The sequence below is a fragment of the Columba livia genome, chromosome 4, assembly GCF_036013475.1.
Source record: "Columba livia isolate bColLiv1 breed racing homer chromosome 4, bColLiv1.pat.W.v2, whole genome shotgun sequence".
Lineage (NCBI taxonomy): Eukaryota > Metazoa > Chordata > Aves > Columbiformes > Columbidae > Columba > Columba livia.
In genome coordinates, this window is record NC_088605.1 from 54,554,681 (window position 1) to 54,582,181 (window position 27,501).

A 27,501-nucleotide genomic window follows, 5' to 3' on the forward strand; every position below is an offset into this window, starting at 1 on the left:
AGAAGCATGGCAGGGGTGAACAGATCCTTGCAGAGCAGCAGGGCGGTAGAGCTCGTAGCTCTAACACTCAATTTTTCCTGCTGACAAATGTTTCTTGTTGAGAATTATATTCTGCAGAAACCAAAAACCACTGTTGTCATGTCTCCCCACAATACTAGGTTCCAATCATACTACAAACAAGGTGCTTTGAAGTACAAATGTTTTATTGCAGTATTTCATTATTTACAGTACCATTCACTTCATGAATGCACCTGGGTGCGACCCAAGCGCGAGCCATTTGAAAAAGAAAAGCTAAACAGTGGTAACTCAACAGTAAAACATGACTGTGCTTTATGCTTGTACTGCCCTGCCCGTTCCCTCGTACGGAATGCAGAGAATTTTGCTGCTCTCCCGGGTCACTTGAATAACCTGGTAATGTGAGACTTTGGTCACAAAGGATTGTCAGTCGTTGGTCTGTTCGAGCTGTTGCAGGGACAGGAATCTGCCGTCTTTCCACCTGGACAGGACTTGGAATTCGGGCTTTCTGACTGGGTAATGACACCTTTGTACGCAGCACTGTCAAGTTCCCGCTTCAATTTTTGATGTAAGTACTGGTTTATTTCCAATTCATTCTGTTGCTGGTTCTCTTTGGTTTATGTAAGCTTTAAGTCATCTGCCTGTTGGCTTCAATATCTTAAAAGAGCCTCTAGAATTACCATGGAGTTGCTACTGGATACTGAAATTGGACATTTCATCTCCTAGAGCTGTATTTAAAGGTTTTTACAGAATACTGCAACTTTTATTGTGTGTTTACACTTCATATAAAAACGGTGATTTGGGCAGCACTGAAGCCTACATTCTCACACACTATCATCTCAAAGTAGGACAAATTACTCTGGTTACTTCAGGAATGATCTCTGAACAGAAAATTGCCTTTTGAGGGGGGAGTAATTACTACAAATTTTATCGAAGACTTGAGAATTCCAGTATTCCAGTGGCTAAACTCAGGTCAAGAATCTTTTCAGCTTTCTAACAAGTCTATTAGCTTGAAAAAGTACTTAGACATGTTCAGACTGAGTACCTGCAATTTCTGTTGCCACCAGCAGTCCTCTGGGAGGTGGGCAGTGAACTTCTCTGCTCCAGTCACCTTCGTGTGCAACAGGGATGTCGTTACCTTCTCAAACTTGAGAGACTTTGTGTTACAAAGCTCTTGTACAATTAGGAAATGTTTAAGACTAATTTCCTGGAAATAAGTTATATTAAATGGCATTCCAGTCCTCCAGAAAACACAGCGCAGGGCTGTTGGGTAAGGCTCAGAAGCACAAACTGCTGTTCTCTCTCCTCACCCCATGCCCAGCTTACAGTTCAATAATGAGTCCCTGTAACAGCTGCCTCAAGTGGTTCTGAAATGCCAAATTCTCAAAAATGGGATGATTGCAGCTCTTGGCAGGTTTTCTTCTGTGAGTCACACTTTTATTCCATGTTTCCACAGAGAAAATGTATTGGTTTTATTTCTTAACCCACCATAGAGAACACGGTGTTCCAAAGCCCAGCAGTGCCTCCCTGCTCCCGTTCCTCTGGCGTTTAGGGCGGCAGCAGAGCTCACATGCAGTCAACAACGTTGCTGGATCCCTGGCCCACATCGCGGATCTGGCTGCTGAGACAGGAGCACACGGCCACGCCTGCCCCTGCCCTGCAGTGCGACACCGAGCCCACCAGCTCCCACCTGCAGAAAGTGGCAGAGGAAAAAAGGAGAAGTTCCTGCCCTTTACAAGCAACTTGGAAGCATTTATTTTCTGTGTTTGAAATTCTATTATGCAGCCTAGCTGTTTGCTCTACACAAAAATACACCCTGCTCGTTTATTATTTCTCCAGTAAATTTAGTCCAAAATCAGACTGAAACAATTAGAAGAATGTAGATTCTTACTGAATGAAGGGAAGAGGACAAGGGATGGAGGGGAGGTGCTGCTTAAATACTTACAAGAAGAACCTAGTGGCATAAGCAGCGCTCCTGCATCGCTAGTCACAGATATTACTCAGTGATCATCAGAAAACAACAGTGAGACTCCTGCTCTACACGATTTCTATTACATTGTGGTTTTATATAGGCAGATATGATTGCCTTATTAAGACAAATAAAAAGTTAAATTACCTATTCGCTATGGGATCAAATGCTTCTACTGTATTCAGGTACGCGTTGCCGTTGTGACCTCCAACTGCAAAGATTTTACCCATCAGTGTCGCTATGCCAACGCCGCCCCTCGGCGTTGTCAGCTCCGCCACGTATTCCCATTTGTTACTGCGTGGGTCAAACCGCTCCACCGAGCTCAGGGGAGAGTTGTCATCAAAGCCACCTGCAAAGAGCCATCATGTTATCAAAGCTGTAGCCACCTCTAGTGCTGGGGATAGCCAGGACTGGCATAATCATGCTAATCCCAGCATTCAGTGGGAATAGAGTGTCCAGCTCTATTTCTGTATGTGGATTTCACAAACTCCTAAAAATTAACAGCTCTCCCTCCTGTTATCATATAAACATCACCAAGAGTGAGTTTTCTTCAACTCATCTTGCAAGGAGTATTATTTATATTATTTTTTCTCCTTGAATTCATCTTACATAGTTGTAATGAAACAGCTTCCAATTTGGAACAGAAAAACAAAAACTTGAGTAGAAGGATGGTCTTGATCTTACTTCGAGCAAAACAAGCTCTTGAAGTGTTTTCAAACTGCAGCATTGCTGAATACATGAGTAGGAAAAAAATTCCTCAAAGATTTTGGTGATACATTCCCCTCGCTGGGACAGCTGTCAGAGAAGCATTTTACTAAGAGGGTTTTTTTTTCATCACAATAATGCACAAGGCAGAGCTCTGCAGCTATCACTACAGCATTCCTACCTGGCATCTTCCTCCCTCAGGTTAGCAGGTAAATGCCAGGTAGAGCAGAACAGGACAGTCCTAGGACAACAGGCTGTGGAATAAGTGTAATCACTGTGTGAAAAAGCTACTGTTGTCTACATTCAGAATAGAGCTACAGTGCTTTCCTAAAAGGAAAGTCAGGATTAGTGAGTCTCAAGAGGACTTTATATATAGGTGTATTGTCATGAGCACTACAGCACCCCTGAAATGTGGGTTAGGAAGTGCTTTTTATTTTCTTGCTAACGCAGTTTCATTTAAGTGTGCCCTGGTTGTGCTTGCTTATTTCTGCCCAAGAACACAAAATACAGGTCGGGTCTATCAGTTCCTCTAGCAACAACGGCCTCTTCCAAATGGCAGCACTTGGCAGGAGCAGCGCCACGAAATGCCATGTGCCTACTCACCCACAACGTACAAGCAGCCGTGGAGCTCGCTGACACCGTTGCCAGCTCTTCGCTGACCCATCTCTTTCACTTCGATCCACTTATCCAAGTGGGGATCATATTTCTCCACGCTGGAAAGAGACGCTACGCCGTCATTGCCACCCACAGCGTAAACGTGGTTCTGGAAAACAGTTGTATAGGGAAAGATTATTTGTAATGCATATGTATTTACTGAGCTTTTCAGAAGCAGTCTTAAAATGAGAGGAAAACATGGCATATCCCTACGGTCCTAATTATGTACTTTTCTTTAAGAATTCCAACAACAGACTTAATTATCTAACAACTGGTAAAATGCTGTTTTCCAATTAAAGAAGTGAAAAAGTTACATAGTGCTGCAGATATTTTGCAGAGTACATATGGCAACAGGTGCAGATGCATGCAGTACCTGTAAACACAGTAGTCATTACAAACCTGAGTCTTCTGAATGCGACGTGAAGCATTAGCCTGATGTTGTTGCAAGGGTCCTGGTACTTACCTGCAGTACCTCAAATACTGTTGCAACAGGGAGCATAGTTCAATTTGTTTTGAGTGTTTTCCTAAATATCCTTCCTCACCTTTTGCACAGTTCTACAGTATTTTCGTGGCTTAGACCTACCAGCTGCAATTTGGGAGGAAAGAGTCACTTACCACGAGGGCTACGGAGCCAACTCCTCCCCTGGGAGTGTTCATCGAGGCAACTGCGCTCCATCGGTCAGACTCAGTGTCGTATCGTTCCACATCACTGAAGCAAGTGTTGTCATCTAAACCTCCTATCGCGTAAATAGGGCCACCAAGGGAGGCAAGAGCAATTCCTCTCCTGAGAAAACCATAGAATCAATATCTCACTGCAAATCTTTAAGGAAGGGGAATGTCATACCAAGTGCTATGTTAACTGACTAGCACCTGTTTCAAACTATGGGAAAAAAGTAATGAAAATTTAATAGGTTTATTATAAATAATCACTAATCAATGTGGCTGGCCCTCTGCACATCAGTGTCAGTCTTGCAACATTATCCTGAATGTCTTTTGAATGTTTGCAGGCTCCCATTAGAAGGGAGTTCTATCTTAGATTCACCTCTGCTTTCCCAGGCACCTGTATGTAATTGTGTGATCCATGAACAGGACTGCTGCAGCTACAGTATCTTTAGACTGCAAAGCTCCTGTTTAGACAAAGCTCCTGTTACAATTTAAAAAAAAAAAAAAAAAAGGACAGTGGTGCATATAATGTTTTGACTGAATGTCACCTAGGGCCCAAGTCCTCTACTTTTACGCTTCGATATATGAAGTTGTCTTAGTCATTTAATTTCTCTACCTTGGTACTGAATTTTACACCTCCTATCTTGTTTTATTGAACCTGGTGATTTTAACTTTCTTGGTGTAGCTGCTGCTACAATTTGAGAATTAATTTTTTGGGGCATGATACTAATACCTACTAAAAGGCAAACCTGTGCTGGATATTAGATGACTGAACTTCAGCAAGCTTTAATTGCAATTTCTTCCATTCAGTTCTTTTTTTCTTAAGTCTGTGTTGAAATAGTTGTCAGACGTTTTTTTCTACTAAGTCTACCAATATGAAAGTACAATCAATAGCACAAAATGAAAGTATTGTCATTACAGAACTCCGTGTAAAGTATGGTCTAGAAGGTAAGTATTAAGTTTCTGCTTTAACTACCAGGACTGGTGATTTACTATATCACTGAGGACATTCTGGTCTCATTACACAGAGGGCAGGGTTGCACATACCTAGACAGGAGTGAGAGAGGGACAGTCTGTCTAGAGAACAAATGTTGTGGTGAGAACAAATGTCCTGGGCTTGTCTTAAATCGCCTCAGCAGATAATGTAGTCACACTTTCAATGGTGACAGTTTTTTTTCAACTGAGTGTTGTGATGCCACCTTTGTGAACAGGAGGAGGGCAGCACAGCCCAGGCACAGCAGCCATTTCTTTTACTGAAGTACTGATCAGGTAAGAAATGTTACAGAAGTCCAGGGCTGATGTTTGCCGAGAATACGGCTGGGTGGTGGCAGGAGGGAGGAAAAGGAGCAAGAAGCCATTTCTAGGAGTCTGAGTCTTCTACTTTGATTAGGTCGCAGTGACAAATAGCTTTAGGACTTAGCTGTGCTCGGTATTTTACTCCTACTTGTATGTGACGATTTTAGAAACAACAAATAACAAAATGGAATGTAGAATTAATGAGGCTAATTTAAATGACAGCAGAAACAAAAAATTACCCATCTGTGAATCCAGTAACTCTTTAAAAGAATCGTGTCAGAAGGCAAGAAAAATCCTCAATCTGGCTCTCAGTGTTTCCAGCAAAAAGGCCTCCAGCCTTTTGTGGTTTTCTGGACATGAGGTATTTAACTGTGCATGTTCTGCTGGCAGCTGTCGTGCTCACTCTTAGAAAGAGCAAAAAACCCTCACAGAACCAGTTAATGAGTTGAAAGTTCCTTATCAGGCATAGCAGAAAGGCCCCAGATATCAGAATGTAAACACAGCTGCAGTGGAAGAGCTCTCTGCTCCGGAAGCCAACCCCCCCCAAAAAGGCGGGGCCGGAATATAATGGAGCAACAAAATAAAGCCAGACTGCAATAACCACTGTTACCAGACAGATGAAGTTTTGCCATGAGATACAGTATATTACACACAACTTTGTGCAAATACGTGATATATGCAAGTAACTTGATGCAGATTTGTGTTTGCTTTACATCTAGTAAATAAAGGCATTTGGTAGCATTCAAGCCCCAAAATAGGAAAAAAAAAATCCTAACAATAGCAGAGTTTAGAAACCCAAATAAAGGCAGGACAGACATGATGGTTTTCAGCATCAGCAAGAAATAATATGTCACAGATTAGGACTTAAAATTTTGCACATGGGACACATACCTCTTTGTGTTCATTGATGCCTTCATCATCCACTTGTTAGTGAGAGGATCAAATACTTCCATGCTTCCTAAGTGTTCATTTCCATCATGTCCACCTACTGCGTAGACTTTACCTGAAACACATACGCATCTTTTGATGCAGAGATTGCTTGGCAACATCTCAGTTTTCATTTATGTAATATCCACGCCCATGTGGAGAAAAAAAAGCTCCAAGAAAGGTCAGAGTTTTCAAAGGCTTTCAATATCACAATTTTAATTAAGTAAGGACTTTACATTTTTATATGCTGTACTCAACCAGAGATCTGTTCTAATGTGGACTTTTATACAAAGCTTGAGATATGTAGACAATAAATCTTCCCATAACTTGAGTACTGCAGGTCAGATCAGTTTTGGACATTTATATCAATCTCTCCAGATTTTCTACAGGGGAAAAATAGCTGTGTTCTGCTGTAGCAACACAAGGGTTGCTGTGTACCAGGAAAAGTTGTACCATGGGCGCTAAGCTGCTCTGGACTGCATGGGCCTGGTTTCAGAGATGGAGACCCAAAAAATAAAGGTAGGTCTGCTCTTGGAAGAGTTATGGTCTTAGTGACTTGCCTGTACAGATTTAAGTACAAAGTACTAGCAAATTCTGGCTGTCTCTGCTGTGTAAGGCCATTTCTTTATGAACAGATTAAAAAAAATGAACTGCCTATGAAGGCAATAGGCTATATACAGATTGCAGTAATGTCTTTGCAGTAAGCACAATCAAAAACCCCTTCATGGGGAAAAGCTTTACTAAATTGAAGAATATCCAACAGTTAAGCCACTGCAGGACAGACTTACTTAGTAAAAGCACCAATTCCAGCAAAAAGAGCAAGCAATCGCCTTTTGAATAGTGTTGCTTGAATACATGTATTACTGACCTCCCACAGAGATCACACCCACATGCCTTCTCCTGCTGTTCATTTCGGGGCCGAAGAACCAGTTGTTCTTACTGATGGAGTAACATTCGATGCTGCGAAATGGGTCACCCGATCCACCTCTGCCACCGACACAGAACAGCACACCTGAAGAACACAAAACAAATTTCCAGAAAGCTAGCAGGAACATGGGGGATAAAGTTGTATAGCAGAGTGGGCTGAAAATTATGTACGTCAGGAGAAGTCGTACTGCAATTCAAGGGGTACAGACACTGCCCTGCATACTGGATGCTGGATTTTGGCCTTTGCTTGGCATGCTGTTATGGCAATTAACTATCTATGCTCTTGTAAAAGTAACGTGTCTTTTAAATATGCTTTTTCGTGATTTTTGCTTATGGAGATAAACAGATTGATTGTTAAATACAACAATGTAAAAAATAGGATTTGCAGTTTATATTCATCACTCACTTTTAGTTTAGGTTAGATGAGAAAGCTAGCTCAACCTTCTCGCATTGAAGGTAAGTGTCCACCGTTTTCTGTATAGCTTTGAGCATACTGCCTGCACATAACATACTTAACAGTTCCAGCCTTAATACAGATAGAGCTGATCAGGACAAATAATGTTTTAAAGAGAGAAAACAAGTGCTAAAGTTCTGCTAGGAAAATGCAGCCTAGTGACCAGAAAGGTACACAATGGCTTTCCCAATTTTGCATTAATTCATTAACAAGCTGTCTAACCCTGCACAGATGTGCTGCCTTTTTTCCACACCGCTCCATACTGGATAATCAGACACACATTTAATTACCAGCAGTCTGCTTCCTTGGTGTTGTGCGAATGGAGTACTCAAAGTCTGGCACTGCCCTGCTGCTCAGGTGAAGGTGGTAGTTTCTTGCTTCATCCAGCAAATCCCTACATTTTAGATTCTGCTTGACAATCTCTTCCTTTGCCACAACACCCATAAGGAAACATACGGGCAAGAGAGGCAGCCGTACCTGACAGAAATGAACACAGTTGGAGTAACTGGCTGAACTGGCTGAGTCTCACCGTTCGCAGTGATGCACACAGAACAGATGGCAGCTGCCAGCCCCATGCTCTGCGCTAAAAAGAGCGGCTTTCATACCTTTTTTTTTCCCCAGAATAACAGTGATACAAATAATTACTTTAGTGACAAATGTTTGCTACAATCATTTGCATTTAAGCAGCAGTGGAGAACTGTCCCTTAGCCCAGGCTGAGCAGAGAACTGCCACTTCCCGTACTGCAACCGTGTCTGCCCAGCGTGATGCAGGCAGCATCTGTAACTTCACCGGGATAGCCCATGTCAGGTTAGTCAGCTCATTGCTAATTGGCTAAGAGGAGTTTCGCTAGAATGGTTCATTGCTTTTGGGTGGCAAGTCAAAAAGGAAATGCTGTCAACATGAACTAAGCATCTATTAAGGAGGTATTGCTAGTGTAGTAACACCTTTCTCTAGTGTGAACTCGACACACCACAGGATTAAAAAAAAAAAAAAGTTTGAGAGGTAATTGTTTCCTTCCCCAAAGCCTTCGTGTGGTCCTCAGGGCAGGCTGAGGAAGGGGAGGCTGTTTCTGGGTGAGACCACACAGCTACCCCTGTCCAGAGCAATCCCCAGGGCCAGGGCAGATCTGAAATAAGGTCAGCCTCTAAAAAACAGCCTTGAAATGTCCTTCATCCCCCCATCACTGATTTCTGCAAACTTTTCATTTGTCCTTGTGAGAGAGAGTGAGGCATCTGAAGTACAATCAGAGGGGGGTGACAAAAGGAAGGTGCAAAGGTGGAACAGGTGTTAGCAGGAGGGAACTGAAGGAAACCACCACCTGACTTTCTAAGGTGTGGAGCTGACACTGTCAAGCAGCTCCCAGTCAGCTCAGCAGCAATGGTGTAGGAGAAGTCCAGTACCTTCAGTGCTTCTCAGAGCAGCAGGATGGCACTGCCATCTGGCTGACAACTGTCCCTGTCTTCAAGCATGTGTCTCTACCAGTTCTTCCTTACGCAGGGTTTACTTTTTCATTGCTTTGTTCTAGACTCTGGTTTCCATGAATAGAATAAAGCTGTTAATCTCCTCTACTAATGTAAATGCATGATAAAAATCAGATTTTTTTAAATCTCAAATTATATTGCCTGCAAATTTAATTGTAGTGTACTAAAGGAGGGGTTTTTGTACCAAAAAACCTCATGCTAGTCTAGATGAAACTAAAGGATTTTGGAAGACAGTTAACAATAGTATGATCTTTTACTGGGAAATGTGAAAAATGATGCATGAAGACTATGACAGCAGCATGTTAGCAGACCTCTCGTTACTCACATGATGCAAATATTAGCAATTCTGCCAAATGCAAAATATTCAAGTGGGAGTTCACTGACAACTGAAACAGCACAGTTAGTCCTACCTGCTAAGATATAAATGGCATTTTCCAGTGCATGGCATGTACCCCCTCTTCCCCAGCACAGGTTCTCTGTACCTGTCTCAAATGTTATATTTTAAACTGCCATATGACTGCTATACCTAACATTTTGACAGGAGGAGGTCTGATGGGTGTTGAACTAAGTTCAGCTGAGTGACCTTTTGATACCTGTATGTGTTTCTTTCAGAAGTAGGGGACTCGTAACAAGTCTAAAGGATCAAACTGCAAACTCCTTTCGGATCTTACAGGTAACCAGCAGTGCCAGTCTAGTGAGCATTAAAAGGTCTAGGATATGTTTCCTGGCCTCTTGCAGGGCTAATACATCTTGGTCTTTTGTTAATTAAATATACAGAACATTCCAGAAGTAGCACAACTCGATGTGCTATCTCCATGAGTTTTACTTTCTGACCCATGTAACAAAACTCCTGAAAAACTTTGCTCTCCTTTCTTAAGTACAAATACTTACCAGTAAGGGAAGCAAGTGTTTCAGGCTGTAGTAGTATCAAACCAGGTAGAAGTGATGGCTTTATGTTCTCTGTTTCACTACATGTAAATTTAAGAAGTTTCTGCTCTAGCACAAATGCAGGGTTTTGTTGGCTCCCCACCCCCCAGCTATAAGCATAAAGTGAGTACTCTTCTCTCTACAGAAATTGGGGAATACAACTCCTTCCTGATATTCAGGAGGTCTGACCTGCTTCCACTGTCAACACACAACTGTGAATACCAGATGAGGCACCAACTGGTAAGAACACTTTTTATCTTGAAGTCTGCCTAAGTACAAACAGCTGATTTCAGAATTAAACCAGTAAAGAGCCAGGCACCCAGCGCCTCGGTCTGCCCTACCTGCGCAAGTATTTCATCCAGCCACGTAGCGTGATGCTGCGGATTGGCCAGCAACCACTTGATAGCAGCATTGTAAACCTGCTTTTCATTTTCTATATTCAGGTCACTGGAGGACAGGAGTTTATGGAGGTGTTGCGGTGACACGTTCACAAAGTCTTCGCACTCCACCACCTCGGTAAAGTGCTCACAAGCATACTGATCGGCCATGTCCATCAAGTCAATGCGGTTGTGACTCTCTGCAAATGCCCTGACCGCCAGGCAGTTGGAGGGGTGGAAGTGCAGTTTCATGTATTCACAGCATGCCTTGGCCACCACCTCCACCTGAAGGATGCAAGCAGCGTACAGGAGAGGCTGGACGTTATCCACCGTCAGGGTAAGCCGGGAGGAGTACACAAACTTCACCAGATCTTCTATCGCATCACCATCAAAGTCCTTGATCTCGATCAACGTCTGCTTGGCTTCAGCCATTTCTGAAAGAAACATGGCTCTGAAGTAAGGTATAACGCAAGCCAGCACCAGTTTGTGGCAGGAGATGAGCTTTGAACCAACCTGAAAAACAAAACAGTATTTTACTGAAACGTTAATTTCTTTCAGCTATAAAGAAAGGACAGTTAGGCTGAAATGTGAATTCTGGACTCGATTCGTATTTTGTTGAAAAAAATGCATTCCTTTTGCCCTGTACTTCCGACATTAGACTAATGTATCCCAAACAGATGGGAGTGTAACTTGACCACGGGAGTGGCACAAGGCTACTCCAGGAAGCAATGGCCTTAGTGCACTTAAATTATTTTTTCCTTAAAGAGCCATGTCCTATTTTTGAAATGGAACTTCCTTAGGAACCTTATAGAAGCATCATGGAGACAGGAGGAGACTGCTGGCCCCTTGTTTGGTTTATGTATATGCAGACACTTTAAGGGGAAGGAAATTGTAATGAGACATTTTTAGACTACTTACTTTAAACCTCTGGACTTTTAATACTGTCAAGGAATTGATAATGCTGTGTATAGAAGCAAATTCATGTAAAACTGCAGTAATAACAGCTATTACAGGGATTAATACAAGTTACCAATTAATTCAATTCCAGAATTTAAAAGTTGTTTAGCTACAAAAGATACAATATTCCCTACAAAGAAGAGGTATTTCTCAAAATTCTGATCAGAAAGTGCAAAATAGGTATTCACTTACAAAATTCTAGAATTCCTTTACATTAAAAGATAGTGTAAATATTGAAGGTAAATGACCAATCCAGTACTTAGCTGTGTTACAGCAGTGCTTTCTTACAGCCTCTGTCATTCTGCAGTCTGTGCTAATATCAAGGAATGGCCGAGTTAAATACCAATTTCCCTGACATCCTCAAATTACATCTTTGTTTTCAGATGGTGTTACAATGAGCTGTCTTGCAATTTTTTTTTAAAGAAGGATGTTAAATTATAAAGGATACCGTGGAGGTTTTTTTCTAGCTGTGATTCAATACACGATTGTTCTACCCTTGTTAAAAGTGTGTATTATCAACACAAGTATAACCTGCCTGGTAAGCAGCAAGCTGAATACAGAAAGCAGACGCACATGAAAGAGTACAGAAATTAAAATAATGGAAAAGATTAACAGTTCAGTGTGAGTTAATTAGATTGCTCCAGAAGAAACTATCCATAGACCAAGCAAATGAACAAAAAAAAGCCAAACCAGTGGGAGAAAAGCAGATGGTATGTGTCCGCTGCCCTCCTGCTTCTAACATGTTCTTGGTATTCCAAAATCAGAGTTCTCCTCCACTTATTAACTATCATAGATTACAAAAATCATGTTTTGAGAGCCAGCAGTTAAATCAATAATTGGCAACAGTGCCAAAACTGTTCCCTATCATAGATCATGCACAAAAGCAGAAAGGTCATAGTGAAGTAATTCTTCTCAGAACACGAGACATGCCTGAGCACTACAAAAAGAAAAATCAAGAAAATTCTAGTGCAATATACAGATACCAGTTACCAAAAATCACTGATTTAGGAAGCCTTATGGTAAGATAGGTTGCTCCATAGGTTGCTCTAGCCTCCATAGATTATATTCTCCACTTGAGGACTGGAAGCCAAGCCATACAATCATTAGATTGTATGTACTCTTAACATTACCAAAGTATCTTCACACAAATAATACAAATGAACAGTAATACCAGCCTAACTTAAGGAAAATTAAATTGCAGCCATAGGAAAAAGTGTTTTCCAATCCAGGTTTCCCTAGCAGGAGTATTAACTATTTAACTATTCTTAAAAGACTTTCTTCCTTCTTTGCAAGAGTGGGTTGAAATGGAAAAAGGTGAGGATAAGGTCAAGAAAAAAGAAGAATAGGATTAAGAGTTTTAATATGAACTTTCTTCCCCAAAAGACCTTTTAAAATGCCAGACATAAAGGGACCTGATTTTGAGCTTTTATGCAAGTTGTGTTTTACAGCACTAATGCTGTTCAGAGCAGCTTCAGGATTGTCATTGTGTCCTCTGAGCATTAACTTGACTGTTACAAGCCACTGGGCCTGTTCTGCTGCTGCATCTTGTGCCTAGTGGCAGGTGAGTTAAAAATCTAGTACCTGCTGTGAAGCAGAACAGAAAAATGTTCTTGCTTATTCTACTCCTTTTGTCCACAGGCGTGTGGAAGGGAGAGAAACCCTCTTCTTCTTGGAGACTTCCATTGTCTCCCTAGCATTTTAAAAAGATGGGATGCCTGCCAGAGGGCACCAGGGACAGGCATCTGTCAAACGTTTTCCCTGTTAATATGTAAAAGTGGCAGGCAAACAATTTCTCCCAAAGGCATCTGTCATTTGTTCTTGGCACAGGAACCTAAGATTCATCTCTTTTTCTTAAATAACTATCCTGCACTACTAGAATGTACAGCTAAGCAGTGCTTAATGTCTGTAGGTGCTGGCAACCACTGTTATGGATGCTAGATATAAATTTATTGTGATCAGGATATAAGTAATACACAGCTCAGTTACAAAGAATGCATTAAAGCAATGCTGTGCAACAATCACAAAACTGGTTTCCTCCTTCTCCTTTACTCTTCAATCAACTGCAGAACATAATTGTCTGGGGTTTTTTTGTCTTGTTTTTTTTTTTTTCTTTCTAGAAGTTAGACTTGTTTCAGAAACTCTGTTTGCCAGGAAAGATCTAGCAGAGCAACACAGAGTGCAAAAATAAAGATAAAATTGGGGATGAAAGTGGGGGAGAACAAAGAGGCTGCAAGGAGCTGAAATGCACTGTAATTAACTGTGGGAATTTGCTTAGAACACAAGTTGGGTGAGGTCAGTGTGACATACGTCCTCTTTCCAACTGTCAATACCTTAAGTGTTTACATTTCAGTTGTGAAGTTTCTAAATAATAAAAAACAAACAAAAACGAAAGAAAACAAAACCAAGAGTATATCTAGAGATGGCTCAGATCCAACAGGCATTCTATGGCTTCCACACCCCTGCCCAAATTCACAGCTACCTCCAGCACCACAGACTGTTAAATGCAAAGGATGTGTGACAATATCACCTTCAGTGTAACATCGCAGAGCTCTCCAGCTTCAAAGAAGTGAAGAAGAGAACTGTGAAAATCCTTCCAAGCCTCATTTGCTTCAAATACAAAGATGTCACCTTCACCATCACTGTTGGAAGACCCAGTTTGCTGCTGCTGCTGCTGCTGCCTTTTTCCCTTTGTCAGATGTTGTTTTGCCTGCTCTGGGACCATGGATTCTGAAGCCATTAGCTGTTTCTTCCTTCACTGCATGAATCTTGAAAAACTCCCGCCAAGACAAAATACAGCCCATCAGAAGTCAAGTCCTAAAAGGCAGTTACGTTCTGTTCACCTTCCTGTTTAAAACAAAAAAACAAAACAAAACACCACAGAAAAAGCAGATGAGACATTAGGTACTGCTAGTACCTAATACTTTGATCACATCTTAGAAATACTACCTATAATCTTGTTTGGGGAAGGTGGAAGGAGAAGGCGTGGTGCGGGGGAAGACCCACAGACAAGAATCCTATGCAGGTATCTCTAGGAAAAGCCACTTTTTGTTAACTTGTTGCCCACACTTCATGAAAAAGAACAGGCAAGAATGTCTCTTCCAACATTCTTGATCTCACTACTGTGCATGGTAGAGGAGCAGAGGGAACATGGCCCACAGACAGCTGTGCTTCTTTGGTCCCTGAATAGCACTTCTCATCGCTGCTGCCACGTGGGAGATTTGAGGGATTTTCTTGAAAAGAATGGACATTATATGGAACTGAACTGAATAGGCCTGTGAGCCCTATATGACCAAGAAGAGAGCAAAACAGCCTACGTGTCTTATGTGACTTCGAACAGCCTTGAACAAGAACAACAGAAAGTGTGTCCAGTGAAGAAATCAGGAGTCAGCAAGTTGGCAGTTTTGTAGTGAGGTAGTGCTGAATGCTAGAGCTCGTGCTGACTGTAAAGATCCAATCCCTTGTCAGTTTGCAGCAAGTGAACAGTAGCTATTGTCCAATTACATGCAGCCTGTAAGCGCTTGGACAGGTCAGTAAGATACTTAAGGAGACATGTAACTAGCAATAAAGGGCTTTAGCTGGATTCACACTGGATCGTGTGGAGTCTGTGTTTTTCACCCTCGCAAGTGGTGACCCCCACGTGATCGCAAGGAGAATACAGCGAGGAGACGACTGCTGAAGGAGGGTTAAGCCTTGGCTGACCGGCACGGCTGGACTGTGACCGGGACACAGTCTTCAGGCTGTGGGAAAATAGTCGGAGGGGATCCAACACCGTTGCGCAACAGACATCCGCAGGCGAGGTGAGCAGCTGGGGGCGAGATGGGGCAGGACGTATCTAATGGAGAAAAAGCAATTCTGCAGCTATTCTCGCATATCCTCTCTAGGAGAGGAGTGAAATATGAGGAAAGAAACCTCAAAAGATTATTAATTTGGTGCCAGGACAATGGGTTTCCTGCCAATCCGTCCGGAGCCTTTCAAATAGAGACTCGGGAAAAAGTGGGAAATGCGCTGTGGGAGGCGATTAGTCGCGGTGAAAAAGATACTAATGGCCTTGCAGCCGCCTTGTGCTTGATAATCACTACATTGCAACAGTTAAAAGCCGAAAAGACTGTTGCACAAGGCGCCCAAAAAGACTGTTACAAGCCTCAGTGGTTCGAAACAGGCATTTCCAGTTCAATTGCCAGTTGAATTGCAAGTGTTTTCCCCGATACAACAAAATATTCACTCCCAGAAGAAAAGCCGTCAGAGGAACCGTCTGTGCCTCTCCTGGAAGAAAAATCACTGGAAAGACAGAACCAGTGTAATGATGATATGGAGATTGATCAAAAAGTGCCATCTGACCCAACAAAGAAGAAACCATTTTATCTTCCTTTGCCACCATCCATGCTGCCTACTCCTGATTTGATTCCGATACATCCTGAGTTTTCGGATAAACCCAGATGGGCTCAAGAACTTATTTGGAAGCTGGAGGATTTGGAGAGACAACAAAAGAGTCATCAAGCGGACCAAGAATGGAGAGAGAACGTGACAATGCATAGCCTAGAACAGATCATCTCTGATAAACATTCCGGGGGGGGGGGCAGCAGGGGGTGCTGCGGGTAGCAATCTTATCATGAGGTGGCAAGATGTCATAAAAAATGCATTACTTGAGGGAGAAGTATTACCCTCTGCCTATCCAGTAATGCTGGGAGGTACTGGGAATGATGGGAGACAAAAGCCTAATTACTAGGCTCCTTTTCCCTGGGAATTAGTCAAAGAGGAAAGGAAATCAGTAAAAGAACATGGGTTACAGTCACCTTTTACTCAAGCGTTTATTGACAATATTTTTACTACTAACCTTATGACTCTGTCAGATTTGCATACATTGATGCAAATTATATTAACACCAATGCAGCAGTCACTTTGGTGGGCATGCTGGTATGATCTGGTGGGCCAAGCAGTAGTGCAAAATTTAGAAAGAGGGGATGGTGATCTGCTAAGGACAGCAACTGTTGATATACTCACAGGACAGGGAGAGTTTGCTGATGTGCAAAAGCAAGCCAGGTTAGTTGTGCCAATACTGCATCAATCAATGACATTAGCCAGGGAAGCAATGAAAACATTGCCTGAGGACGGGAAAATTATACCACCTTATACTACCATTAAGCAAGATCAAAATGAGTCTTACATGGCTTTTTTAGATCATTTGCACAATGTATTGGAACAGTCAGAGTTGACTGATCCAGTTCACGAAGCACTGCTTATGTCTCTAGCAGTGGAGAATGCTAATCCTGCTTCTAAGTGCCTTTTACAGGTGTTGCCAAAGAGCGTGTCTCTGGTTGATATGCTGGAGGCGTGTTCAAGGGTTGGCACGTCAGAAGAACAAGCCGGTTTTATGGGTAGTGCTTTTGCAGCAGCCATAAAGCCTTTGATTCAAAAAGGAAAATCAGATAATATAAAACACAGTATAGAGCTAGTAAGCCGAGACAACAAACAAATAAAAGACTTGCAGGATATGTAGAAGAAATTCACCATTGTAGAAGATGGATTGAGTGGGTGGTTAGCAAGTCTGGAAATTACAGGATGGCTGAGGGATCTGCTTTTACATGGATTAGTAATAATGTTTGTGATTGTTGCTATATTGTTAATTGTACCTTGTTTGATAAAACTGCTCGAATGCATGGTATCGAAAGCCTTTGCGAATGTTTGGTTTGCACAAAAACAAAAAAGGGGGAATTGTGGGAGATTTGAGGGATTTTCTTGAAAAGAATAGACATTATATGGAACTGAACTGAATAGGTCTGTGAGCCCTATATGACCAAGAAGAGAGCAAAACAACCTACATGTCTTATGTAGTGTGTCCAGTGAAGAAATCAGGAGTCAGCAAGTCGGCAGTTTTGTAGTGAGGTGATGCTGAATGCTAGAGCTCGTGCTGACTGTAAAGATCCAATCCCTTGTCAGACTGCAGCGAGTGAACAGTAGCTATTGTCCAATTACATGCAGCCTGTAAGCGCTTGGACAGGTCAGTAAGATACTTAAGGAGACATGTAACTAGCAATAAAGGACTTTAGCTGAATTCACACTGGATCATGTGGAGCCCATGTTTTTCACCCTCGCACTTTCACAGATGGACAATTGATCTGACCCCAGCAGTTATTTTGTACATACTTATCACTCAGCTTTCCTAAGTCTGTTAGAAAGCTAAAGCAAGCTCAAGTCTTTTGTGCGTTTATGCAAATGTAAGTGAAATATAAAAAGCTTCTACAGAACTACAGAGAACAAAAATTTACACTTACAGAAAAATCTTGGAAAGAAAATAATATCCTTTTATCTACCAAACTTACTAATCCAACTGATTGATATTTAAAGCATGGAAATGAGCATTATGTAAAAGTTTATTCCTGCCTGCTAGATTTTATTTTAGATTATGTTTACTCATCTTAGCTGAAGATATTTAAGGTGTTCAAGATTTACACAGCTCAGACAAAGGGAATCTTAGCTGTACTGGCATCACAGCTTTCCCAGAGCTGAAAGACAAATCCGGAATACCACAGACGGTGGGGAGAAGGATTCTGCTTCTGTCACTCAAATATTTTTTTCTTCCTGCTACTGTGAACTTCTGGTAGGTTAAGTTTTACACCCACTTTTTGATTTGCAAAAAAAAGTTAAGCAGTAGGGAAAAGGCGATTTTTTTTTTTTTTTTCTTCAGTAGCACATTTTAAGCTTCAGCTATGTGTGTTTAAAATCCATGAAAACATACATCCCATCACCTCAGGGGGATTGAGGCTGTGCATCTACATGCTTTGTGGCAGAGATTATGAAGCCCACAAGAAAAAAATTAAATACTGTTTGAAAGCGTGGGGTTACTGATCCAGTTTACAAGCTAGAGTTCTGTTAGATTTTTGGCAAAGGAAGCAAATTGTTTTGTTAGATTTTTGGCAAGGGAAGCAAATGGGTTTTTATGATGAAGTCTCTGGAGAGCAGGAAGGATATTTAGTAGCATGTTTGTCTCTTACACTGGCTAGCTTTGGTTTTCCTGTTTTCTGGTTTATTTATTATGCATTCATTCTTCATTTTGCACTAAGAGTTGATGACTGCAAGATTCTTCTACAATGAAAATGTAAGTTATGTATTTGGGAGAACTGGTTATCTTCTGGAATACTTTCAAAGTATCTATGCCTCTTAGTGAATTTACAGCTCCCCATGCATCAGTAGCAGAGAAGGAGCAGGGAGTGACTTCAGGTGATCATACTCATTTCTGCTCTGCGTCACAGGGTTGTTGCCAGCTCCATGTCCTCTGTGGTAACAAGGCTGTCAGCTGCACTGCACCTGGCAGGTTAAATGTGCCTACAATATTCACTTACGCTGTAAGCAAGGTAAGTATTCTTCCTTTAAAAGATATCTAAGAGAAAGGTCTCACTTTTTCTAAAAGCACAAACTAGCTCAAAGATATTACAGATCATGGGATATTTATGGCAAGGAATATCTTTTTCTGCTGAAATCCTAACTTCCATTGTGCCAGATTTGACAAATTATTATGCTAAGATGTTTTTCTAATTTATTAGGAGGATAAATCTTGATACGTTGTTTCTCTTCTTTTAACTTGAAAACTGATCATCCACTACTGGTACTTGCCAACTTTAACAACTTTGAAGTCATCACTATTACCATGGAGATATGAAGCCAACACAGAGCTTCAGGTGCAACCTACTGACGTTACAAAAGTGAATGTAGACAAATGAGAGGAAAAAGAAGGAAAAAGAGACACTGAAATGCCACACAAGGGTTTTGAAAAGCATCATGTAAGAAGTAAGACATAGCATTTTAACCCTACATTTCTCAGAAATTTGTTTATTTTACTCTGTAACTGATGTTCTCACTTCACCTCTCTCAAGCTGCTCACACTTAACTGTATTTCACAGCTCCCAGGTCTTAAGGTTTTTCCATCTGGCTTAAATCCTACATTTATCCTCATGCTTTAATTTCAAGTGCATATATACCTCCCAAAACTGTTCTGTGGTCCACTGTAAAAGAGGCTGATTTTGTATGTTTTACCTGTTCTGGGTACACCATTGTAAACACCAACACAAAACCCGTGAGTCCTACGATAGATCAGTGCTTTTGGGGTGACTGTTTTTTTGTGTGTTAAATAAACTAAGCCATAACACACAAGCCAAACATAAACTGATTTTAAACAATGTTTTTCATCTATATATGATGGTTATACTAAATGTAGCTCTTGCAGATGCTCTGAGCTCTCACCTGTAAGAAAAGAAGCTGAGCATATATTTGGATTGATATATTTAGTAAATACTAAGTACACACTTGATAATGCAGGGGAATAAACTAGAAATCACACCAGAGGAGACCAAGGCCATTACTCAGGCACATAGCCATAGGCAGGACAATCACGTGTACCGGGGAACTCACAGTACAGCAATATTAAGTAAGTTCATGGGACCATGAGACCAAGTCAGTTACTGCAGTAAAAAGAAGTTTCCACGACATGTTAAAAACTAACATGTTTAATATAACCTTAAGGAAATACTCAGCAATAGTCTGACAGAGTTTCATTCTAATGAATCTTTGTGACAGATAATACCTTAGATAAGATTTTTATTCATCCCCCAAGTCACCAATTCAGGAGAAACCTGTTTCTGTGATACATCTCTATGATCCAAATCTTTTTAATTATCTATCCACAAACCTTCCACTTGTCTTAATTATTGCATCTCACAGTTATGAGTCTTCAAACAAGATTATCTACTATGGAAAGTACAAGCTGTACATATGATACAGCTGTAAAGTTAACTTTAAAATACAGCTAGGTCACTGTATATATCCAGTTGACTGTTAATAATTAAGGGCTAACAATATGTATCTGGCTTAGAAATATCGCTGTTTTAAATTACGTTGTCCATTTGAAAAATCAAGGAATTTTCACAATCAGTGGTTAAAGTCAAGTGCCACTACCATACTTCTGTAAAGAGCCAGTCTTATCAACATGGTGCACTAGTAAACACAAACAGAAATAATATTACAGATGTAAAACACAATATTAATATCATGTATTGAAGTGTGTGATACAATCTATCATGATCCAGGCAGGAGGAGAGAACAGGTATTTCCAGAAAATACTGGTTTGCCTGGCTGTAGGCCTTTACCCTTCTCAGATTTAAAATGGAACAGAAATGAGTTTTAATAGCGCTTCAGTCAAGATAAAAAACTCTGTAAATCTGAAGGTCATGCAGAAGTCATGAATGTCAGTATATTTCAACTCCAAACCTACTCCTCCTTCCAGCCTCAAGTGGAAGAGTGAATAGTTTTGTTGAAGTTGTATTTTCACATCTTTAATTATATAGACATTCACTAGTTTAAGAACCACTAGCTAGGAGGATTAGTCAGCATTTAGGTTTCATGCACGATGCTCTCTTAAGTATGTACTAAGAATCCACAAAATGAGGCAGAAAAGCCACCTACAGATTTGCTCCTCAAATAAACAGTCATGCAACAGTAACATTCCCCTGCTTCGCTAAGTCTAGTACTGGGTGAATGCTGCAGCCCTACACACACACAGTCTTTCCTCTTTAGAACAAAACACTGCCATGGCCATTCAAAACCTTAATAACACGTGCTCCCTTTTTATCTTGGCAATTACATCTTCCAGCCTCCCTACAGTCTAGTATTTTGACTGCCTCAAGAGTGTAAATGACCATCACGGAAATGACTGACTCTAAGGAAACAAAAGGAAATGCCTCATTCATAACATCATCTGTTGTTATTCCTTGTAGACAGCTGCTTGACACTTTCTATGAAGGAGTAACTGTCTGTATAAAAAAAAAAAAAACACAAACAAACAAAAAAAACCCCACACATTGTTTATAGCTCACCATTGTTTGCTGACACCAGGTCAGCAATTTTCCTCTTCAAGCTAAATATTTAGAAATATTGATGATGTCTACTATTCCCAGAGTGTAGCAGTTCTAGACCCCAGAGCTGGTGCTCTGGTCCTCAAGGCCTGTCCTCAGGCAAGGGACTGAGGGTCCCCTTCTTGCTATTCCTCACTATCAAACTTAGAAAGGAAGCAGGGATGGGAGGCCAGAGAACAAGTATATTATCTTATATCTGCTGCAATTCAGATAACAGTAACATCCCAAAGTGAAGAGATTTTGGTTCAGACATTCTCGCTAAGTTATCTGAAACTGAATGAAGTGTAAAATTCCTCAAGCCAGACGGAGTACTTACATTCAGTAGAGGTGAAACACCTCAAATAATTTTGGAAGAAACGGAAGACATCAAACAGTGGCAGGACAGGAACATGGCTGTTTTCCCCTGCCATGCAATTAAACCCCAGGAATCCTGGCTGCCAAGCCAACCTAGATGTTGGAGTTCACAGTCTCCTCTCCTGTCAGGTACCGTAAGAGACAGTGCCCCAGAAAAAAGTGATCGTCCTCATTCTGCCAGTGGCACAAGGGGGGAAGACATTTCAGTGACAGAGAAGGGAAATGATACCAAGGCTCCCAGTATAACTGCAGCTAGACAGCATTCATTGGTTACTCTCCCACAAGACAAACAAATATAATGTCATGATCTGTGCAGAGAAAGGCACTTAGTCTCACTTGGAAAGCAAAAGGCCCGTTAATTGAAGGAGACAAGAAGCTTGTCTTCTGTCAAGGCAAAGTATGTAGCCCTATGAGCAGGGAGGTTTTGGGAGTGAATTGAGCACAGACTGAATGCATATAAATATGTACAAGATCATATGTGTGGCTCTCTAAAACTAACTTGTCTAATACAGAGCGTGATAAATCTCTGTGGGTAATTATATACTGCTGGTGCTGCTGACCACAAGGTTAGATAAGCATATACAGTGAACAGATCTTCTCTAGTTTAATCTATCTAAGAGAGCAAGTCTAGCTGTTGTTGTTTTGCAAGTTGATGGGGTCAGCACAAAGGACACAGACAATGAGTTCAAAAGATAAGCTTACTTTTTGTGCTGATTTGACTAAAAACTATTTAATTTTCCTTCATTAAGTTAGAAACCTTTCTTCTTCATAGCTAGCACGGTCATTGCACTAAGTTTGAGAACAAGAAGATAACATCCCAGGACAGAGTTAATGTTTTTAATTGCTCTGGTCTGAGAGCCAAGGATGTTCTGAGTGCTCTGCCCACAGGTGTGAGGCAGCTGGGAAAGGGGGCAGAGATGTGACAGATCTTGACTGACATCCAGACTGATCATGAAGAATATTCAGTGCTATTAGCGTCATGCTTCATATTTAAGGAGAGTTGGTACCTTCCCGTTGGTTCTTCAGTCAGAGCCGGGACAGAGACCTGTTTGGGGGACAGGTGCTTGGGACTTTCTTTAGTTCAGCCTTTTGCCATCCTGCTGTTTTGCAGAGGCCTCTGGGCCTTTCTGCATTTTCTTCTTTTCTCCACAATCGGCTGTTTCGGGACCAGGGTGCCTATTCCTGGGACTGGCTGCTCTGTGCAGACAGAGTTCATGAGGAATTGCATTGAGTATCTCTCATCTTCTATTTCCATTTTTTATATATTATTAGTAGTAGCATATTAGTGTTATTTTGTTATTTTATTAAACGGTGTTTATCCCAATCCACAAGTTTCTCCCTTCCTTTTCAATTCTCTCCCCTATTCAGGGTGGGAGGGGCGGGAGTGAGCAAGCGGCTATCGTGGTTATATTGCCACCTTGGGTTAAACCATGGCACTTTTACTTTGGTTTAAAGCAGCAAAAGAATAAGCAAGGCAATGCACCTAAACATTACTACATAGAATTAATTATAGTGATTAAGAAAGATACATCACCAATTGCCTTGATACTTCAGCATCCCCCAGATCCGTGCCTCAGCTGGGGAGCCCCTGTCACAGCAAAGGATCAGAGAACCTTTCTCAGTAATTGGGAGGTCCGATGCAGTGTGTCCACTCACAGGTGAGGTCTCCATTGTCACTGTGAGAGGGTCGTGCCTTTATACAGTTTAACAAACAAATTCATATATCAAAATGCACAAAAACATCTGGTGGATTGGCATCCTCACTCGGGCACGTCTCAGATCTTGCCAGGATCCCGGGCACATCTGAGGAGTTGCTGTTCTGCTAATGGATCTCTAGCTTTGACAGCTTCCAGGGATGATTCCCATGGCCAGATTTGGCTTTGACTATGTATTTCCAAACAAGGCCTGATATCTGGTTTCTGAGCGTAAACAAGGAAACATATTCTTATGACATTTAATCTTTGCTAATGATTTTATCTAAGCCACATCTTTCACTAATGATCATACAGATTTCACTAATTATTAGATACTCATGCAACATTTGGTTGGGAGGTTCATCTAGAGGTCAGCTTTGGTTCAGGGCCCATTGCTCAGGCCTTAGTACTTCAGTTTTCTTTGTTGGACTAAGAAAACTTGAAAGTTTGAAAAGAGAGCAGCTGGCAGAGAAGCAGGAGGGGCAGGAGGCAGCTGCAGCCAAGCAGCAGCTTCGGCAGGGACTGCACAAGCAGCTGTTTGCTGTTCAGTCTGGTTTACAGCTGTATCACCAGGAAGGAACATGGTGGGGAAAAAGATAGACAAAATAGCAGAGAAAAACCTCAGTGCTCTCCCGTTTCAAATTCCACCAAAAGAGTTATGGAAACCTCAGGCAAAACTGCTCAGATGCCAGTGCTAATTAGGTCAAATCAGACAGGGCTGGAAAACACGGTAAAGCTCGTGTTACGCACTGTATTACAAGCCCAAGCCTACTGTACTTTTCAGCAGAAACATAATTTAGCTGAAAAAAAAAATCAGATACCATGCATCTAACTGGTTCAGCTGGTTTAAAACCATGAGGCTTTCTTTTGTAGAAATCCACATAAAATTTTCTTAAACACCACCAAAATAAAATTTCCAGGTCCTTTCAGTATTTCAAAGGTTCTTTGTAGCAAAGCTGACATGTATTATTGTTTTGTGTTACTTGTCACATCAGTAGCTCAGAAAACAGTAAAATGGGTAAGTAAAAACCTTCCTTACATTTGGAAGCAGATCTTTAATCTGCTCATATAACCAAGACAAAGGACAGAAAAGGTGTTTTGTAGAGCATGAAGAGCATAGTCAGGTGAAATCTAATTTTGGAAATCATTCTGCTGGCAATAATCCTCTTTTGAGACAGCTTCTTCCCTTGATCCAATACATGAATACGATCAACAAAGTTCTGTTGAGCTTTATTCCCAGTTTCCATCAAATATCAGAAAAGGCAACTGTCTTCTAGGCTTTATGGGATGGCAGCTCGACAATTTTGTTCAATTTTGCATAATAAAAAGAAACAAACAACCTAATATGCCATGATTTACTTACACTTGAACTACTTTTGCTTACTTGAGAACAACCACCAAAACCATCAGAAGCCTCAGAAAAGCAAAGAACTCTGCTTTGCAGATACAGGTGTACTTAAGAAGTGGTTTATTTATCCTAGATAACCTTGAGAATATGCAAAAAGTAGATACAAAAAAAACACTGCAAATCAGTTCAGTTCTTGGGAGGATAGTGAAGTGTTGATAGATAAATGGTAAAAAATTTAACTAGTACTTTACCTTCGTAAGAACACGGACCAGGCCCTTACCAAGGAGAGGCACCATTGTCTTCTGTGATGGACCTGATTAAAAATAACAATAGTCTAATGATCTACACAGCAATGTTTAGTCCAGCCCTTCTTGGGCAGTGTTAACTAAGAGCAACATAATTTTGAAGTCATTTGCCAGCTGCTCTTTATCCTAGATCTGTAAATCAAGGCATGGTATCCACCAGAGCATCCTAGAGCTGTAGCCACTGTTTCCCATTTACCCACCACTGCCATCCTCTCAGTCCTTCCTGCCTTAGCTGCCAACCATCATTATATTATCTTGTCTAGATTCACTGAGGCTGCAGCTTCATGTGACACAAGTCAAACAGCTCAAACCATAAAGCATTATCATCTTCCTTTTGTCCCAGAGCTGTAAGGCTCTTTCAAAATCCATTTGAAATCAGGACAGGGCAAAGGTAATACAAGATAAAAGGCTTCACAACCCAAGAAGCTACAACTACTGATGCAGGAAATTATTATTACAAAATCTGTTTGGTGAAGCCTGCTGGAGAAGAACTAAGATGCTGGCTAACATGGTGCTACTATGCCTTGCACCAAATTACTGGCAGTAATTACACCATCATTGTGTCCTTTGTTGTAATCACACTGATTAAACTTGCTTTTAAAAATAAACAGCCAACTAGAAAACTGGATACTAGCCTACTGACATGTCGCTAACAATTTATAAAATAAACCAGGTCACAGATACACTGCTTATCAAATGCTGCATAGAAACCACAAGTACAATCTTGGCATATTACAAAACAGACACACTTCTTGCATAGCACAAGAACTCACATGGAGATTACAGGTGAATCAGCCCAAACTAACTCAAAAATCCTCAGACTCAATTGCCTGAAGATGAAGGGTGAACCTCGTATACCTGAACCTCAGTTACAAGCAGTTCAAGCTGTATGTGACACACCTGTTGTGGTTTTAGCTTGTTAACATTTGATGAGTTATTTTACCTGCAGTGGCACTTTAGTGACACGTGTGAAGTATTTCTTGATTATACTGCCAGAAGCCTTTGCAACAGGCACAAAAAGCCTGAGGTTTTTAACTTTCATTACCACAGAACACACAGCAATTTTTAGGCAAAGGAGGAAATGCACAGCTACAAACTAGGCAGCCCTATTTAGTTTGTGAACTACCTACACACCCCTTTATAGATAAGAGCTTGATGAATTCATACCTCCCCGCAGATAGTAATCACTTGCTTCAGTGGAGATGAAAAGGTGGAACCTATCAAAGAAGGAAGGAAACTCAAGTAGGCAATACAAATAGACGGTGGAGCTGAAGCATCTGAAATTCTCATTTATTTAAGAAGGGGAGACTAGGAACTCCTGAGCCTCTTCTCCAGTGGCAACAGCTAATTTCTTATTGTTTTCTAACACAAGAAACACTTGGCTTAGGCTAACTGAAATTACTTGTTATCCATTACCAGAGGTCCATAGTAAGCTGATCTGGGCATTTTTCTTGAGCTGCCGTTTCCACAGTAGTGAATTGCATGCAGCATAGTTCAGTTTGTGTCGTTTAGTCTCTGTGCTTTAATCTACATGGCAACTAAGAGCTCTGTAAGCACAGGGCTCCAGGGCTGCCTCCCAAAGAACAGCCCCTCAGACGCTGAGGGCAGCCAGCCCTGCTCTTGCCGGGGGCATAACCCAGCCGTGGGTGATCTGCACCAACTCTAGGTTAATTCACAAGAAACTCAGGCTCGGTTTGTATCGCCGAAGCCGCTGGTGGCGATAACCGTTTGCCACGCCAGGGAGCCGGGCCCGGTACCGCTCCGCAGCCGCGGGGCCCGAGGAGCGCCCACGGGAGCGGAGTGCGGGCTGCCCGGCCCTTGCGAGGTGCGTGGGAGGGGTCCAGGGATAACACCGAACCGGGGCGGGGAGGGATATGAGGAGGAGAATAAAGACACGGCAGCAGAGCAAACAAGGCCGCCTGCCCGTTACCTCTGGGGGAGGCGAGTTACATAAAGCCGGGGCAGCCCACCATGGCGGCAGCGGGCCCCGGCCGAGGGCAACACGCCGTACGGCGGCGGGGGCTGGCAGCAGGAGCGCGGGGGCAAGGCTCCGGAGCGGGGTGCAGGGGGAAGGCTGGGGTTGGCCCCGCCGGTTCAGCCGACAGACGCGGTTCCCTCCCGGCGGCCTCCCCACTCACCTGCGCTCCGGCGAGGGCCGGGGTCCCGCGGGAGGAGGGGACACGGCGCAGGGCGGGCGGCCCGAGCGCATGCGCCGCGCCCGAGAGGGCGGGGCGGCCGCTGGGGCTGCCTCGTGCGGGCGGTGGTGTCCCTGGGGTCAGCGCTGTCCCACGGGCCGCGGTGACAGAGCGTCTGTTGTCACCCGGCACAGCAGGGCTCTTGGGTCCGCTGCTCCTTCCACCACGGGCTTGTGACGTTACAGAAACCCAGCAGTTCTCTTTTTCTCGTCAAGCCCGGGTACGAGAGGGAAGCGTTTGGGCTGTGTCTGAGCCACTGTCCCATTTTTTCACTTCCCTTGGTGTTTCACTGAAACCACACTGTAACTCATGGGACGGGAGTTTTGTGCTGCGAGGGCTTCACACGC

General features: G+C 42.1%; 1 protein-coding gene across 8 annotated transcripts; it reads right to left on the reverse strand.

Moving 5' to 3' along the window:
- Positions 1 to 185: 185 nt before the first annotated feature.
- Positions 186 to 27,300, reverse strand: KLHL8 (kelch like family member 8). 8 transcript variants are annotated; one of them, XM_065061816.1, is made up of 14 exons: positions 27,098 to 27,151; positions 26,127 to 26,176; positions 24,906 to 24,967; positions 23,147 to 23,200; positions 22,620 to 22,809; positions 13,881 to 14,197; positions 10,361 to 10,909; positions 7,901 to 8,087; positions 7,098 to 7,241; positions 6,194 to 6,305; positions 3,959 to 4,127; positions 3,293 to 3,452; positions 2,132 to 2,333; positions 186 to 1,705 (listed from the first exon to the last, which is right to left on the reverse strand). In XM_065061816.1, exons 6-14 carry the CDS (start codon positions 14,088 to 14,090, stop codon positions 1,582 to 1,584), a joined length of 1,857 nt encoding a protein of 618 aa, XP_064917888.1. In that variant the 5' UTR covers positions 14,091 to 14,197; positions 22,620 to 22,809; positions 23,147 to 23,200; positions 24,906 to 24,967; positions 26,127 to 26,176; positions 27,098 to 27,151; the 3' UTR covers positions 186 to 1,581. The 8 variants fall into 8 exon arrangements, with proteins under 8 accessions (XP_064917888.1, XP_064917889.1, XP_064917886.1 ...); XM_065061817.1 differs by lacking the exon at positions 22,620 to 22,809; XM_065061814.1 differs by lacking the exons at positions 22,620 to 22,809; positions 23,147 to 23,200 and having other exon boundaries at positions 27,098 to 27,179.
- Positions 27,301 to 27,501: the final 201 nt, after the last annotated feature.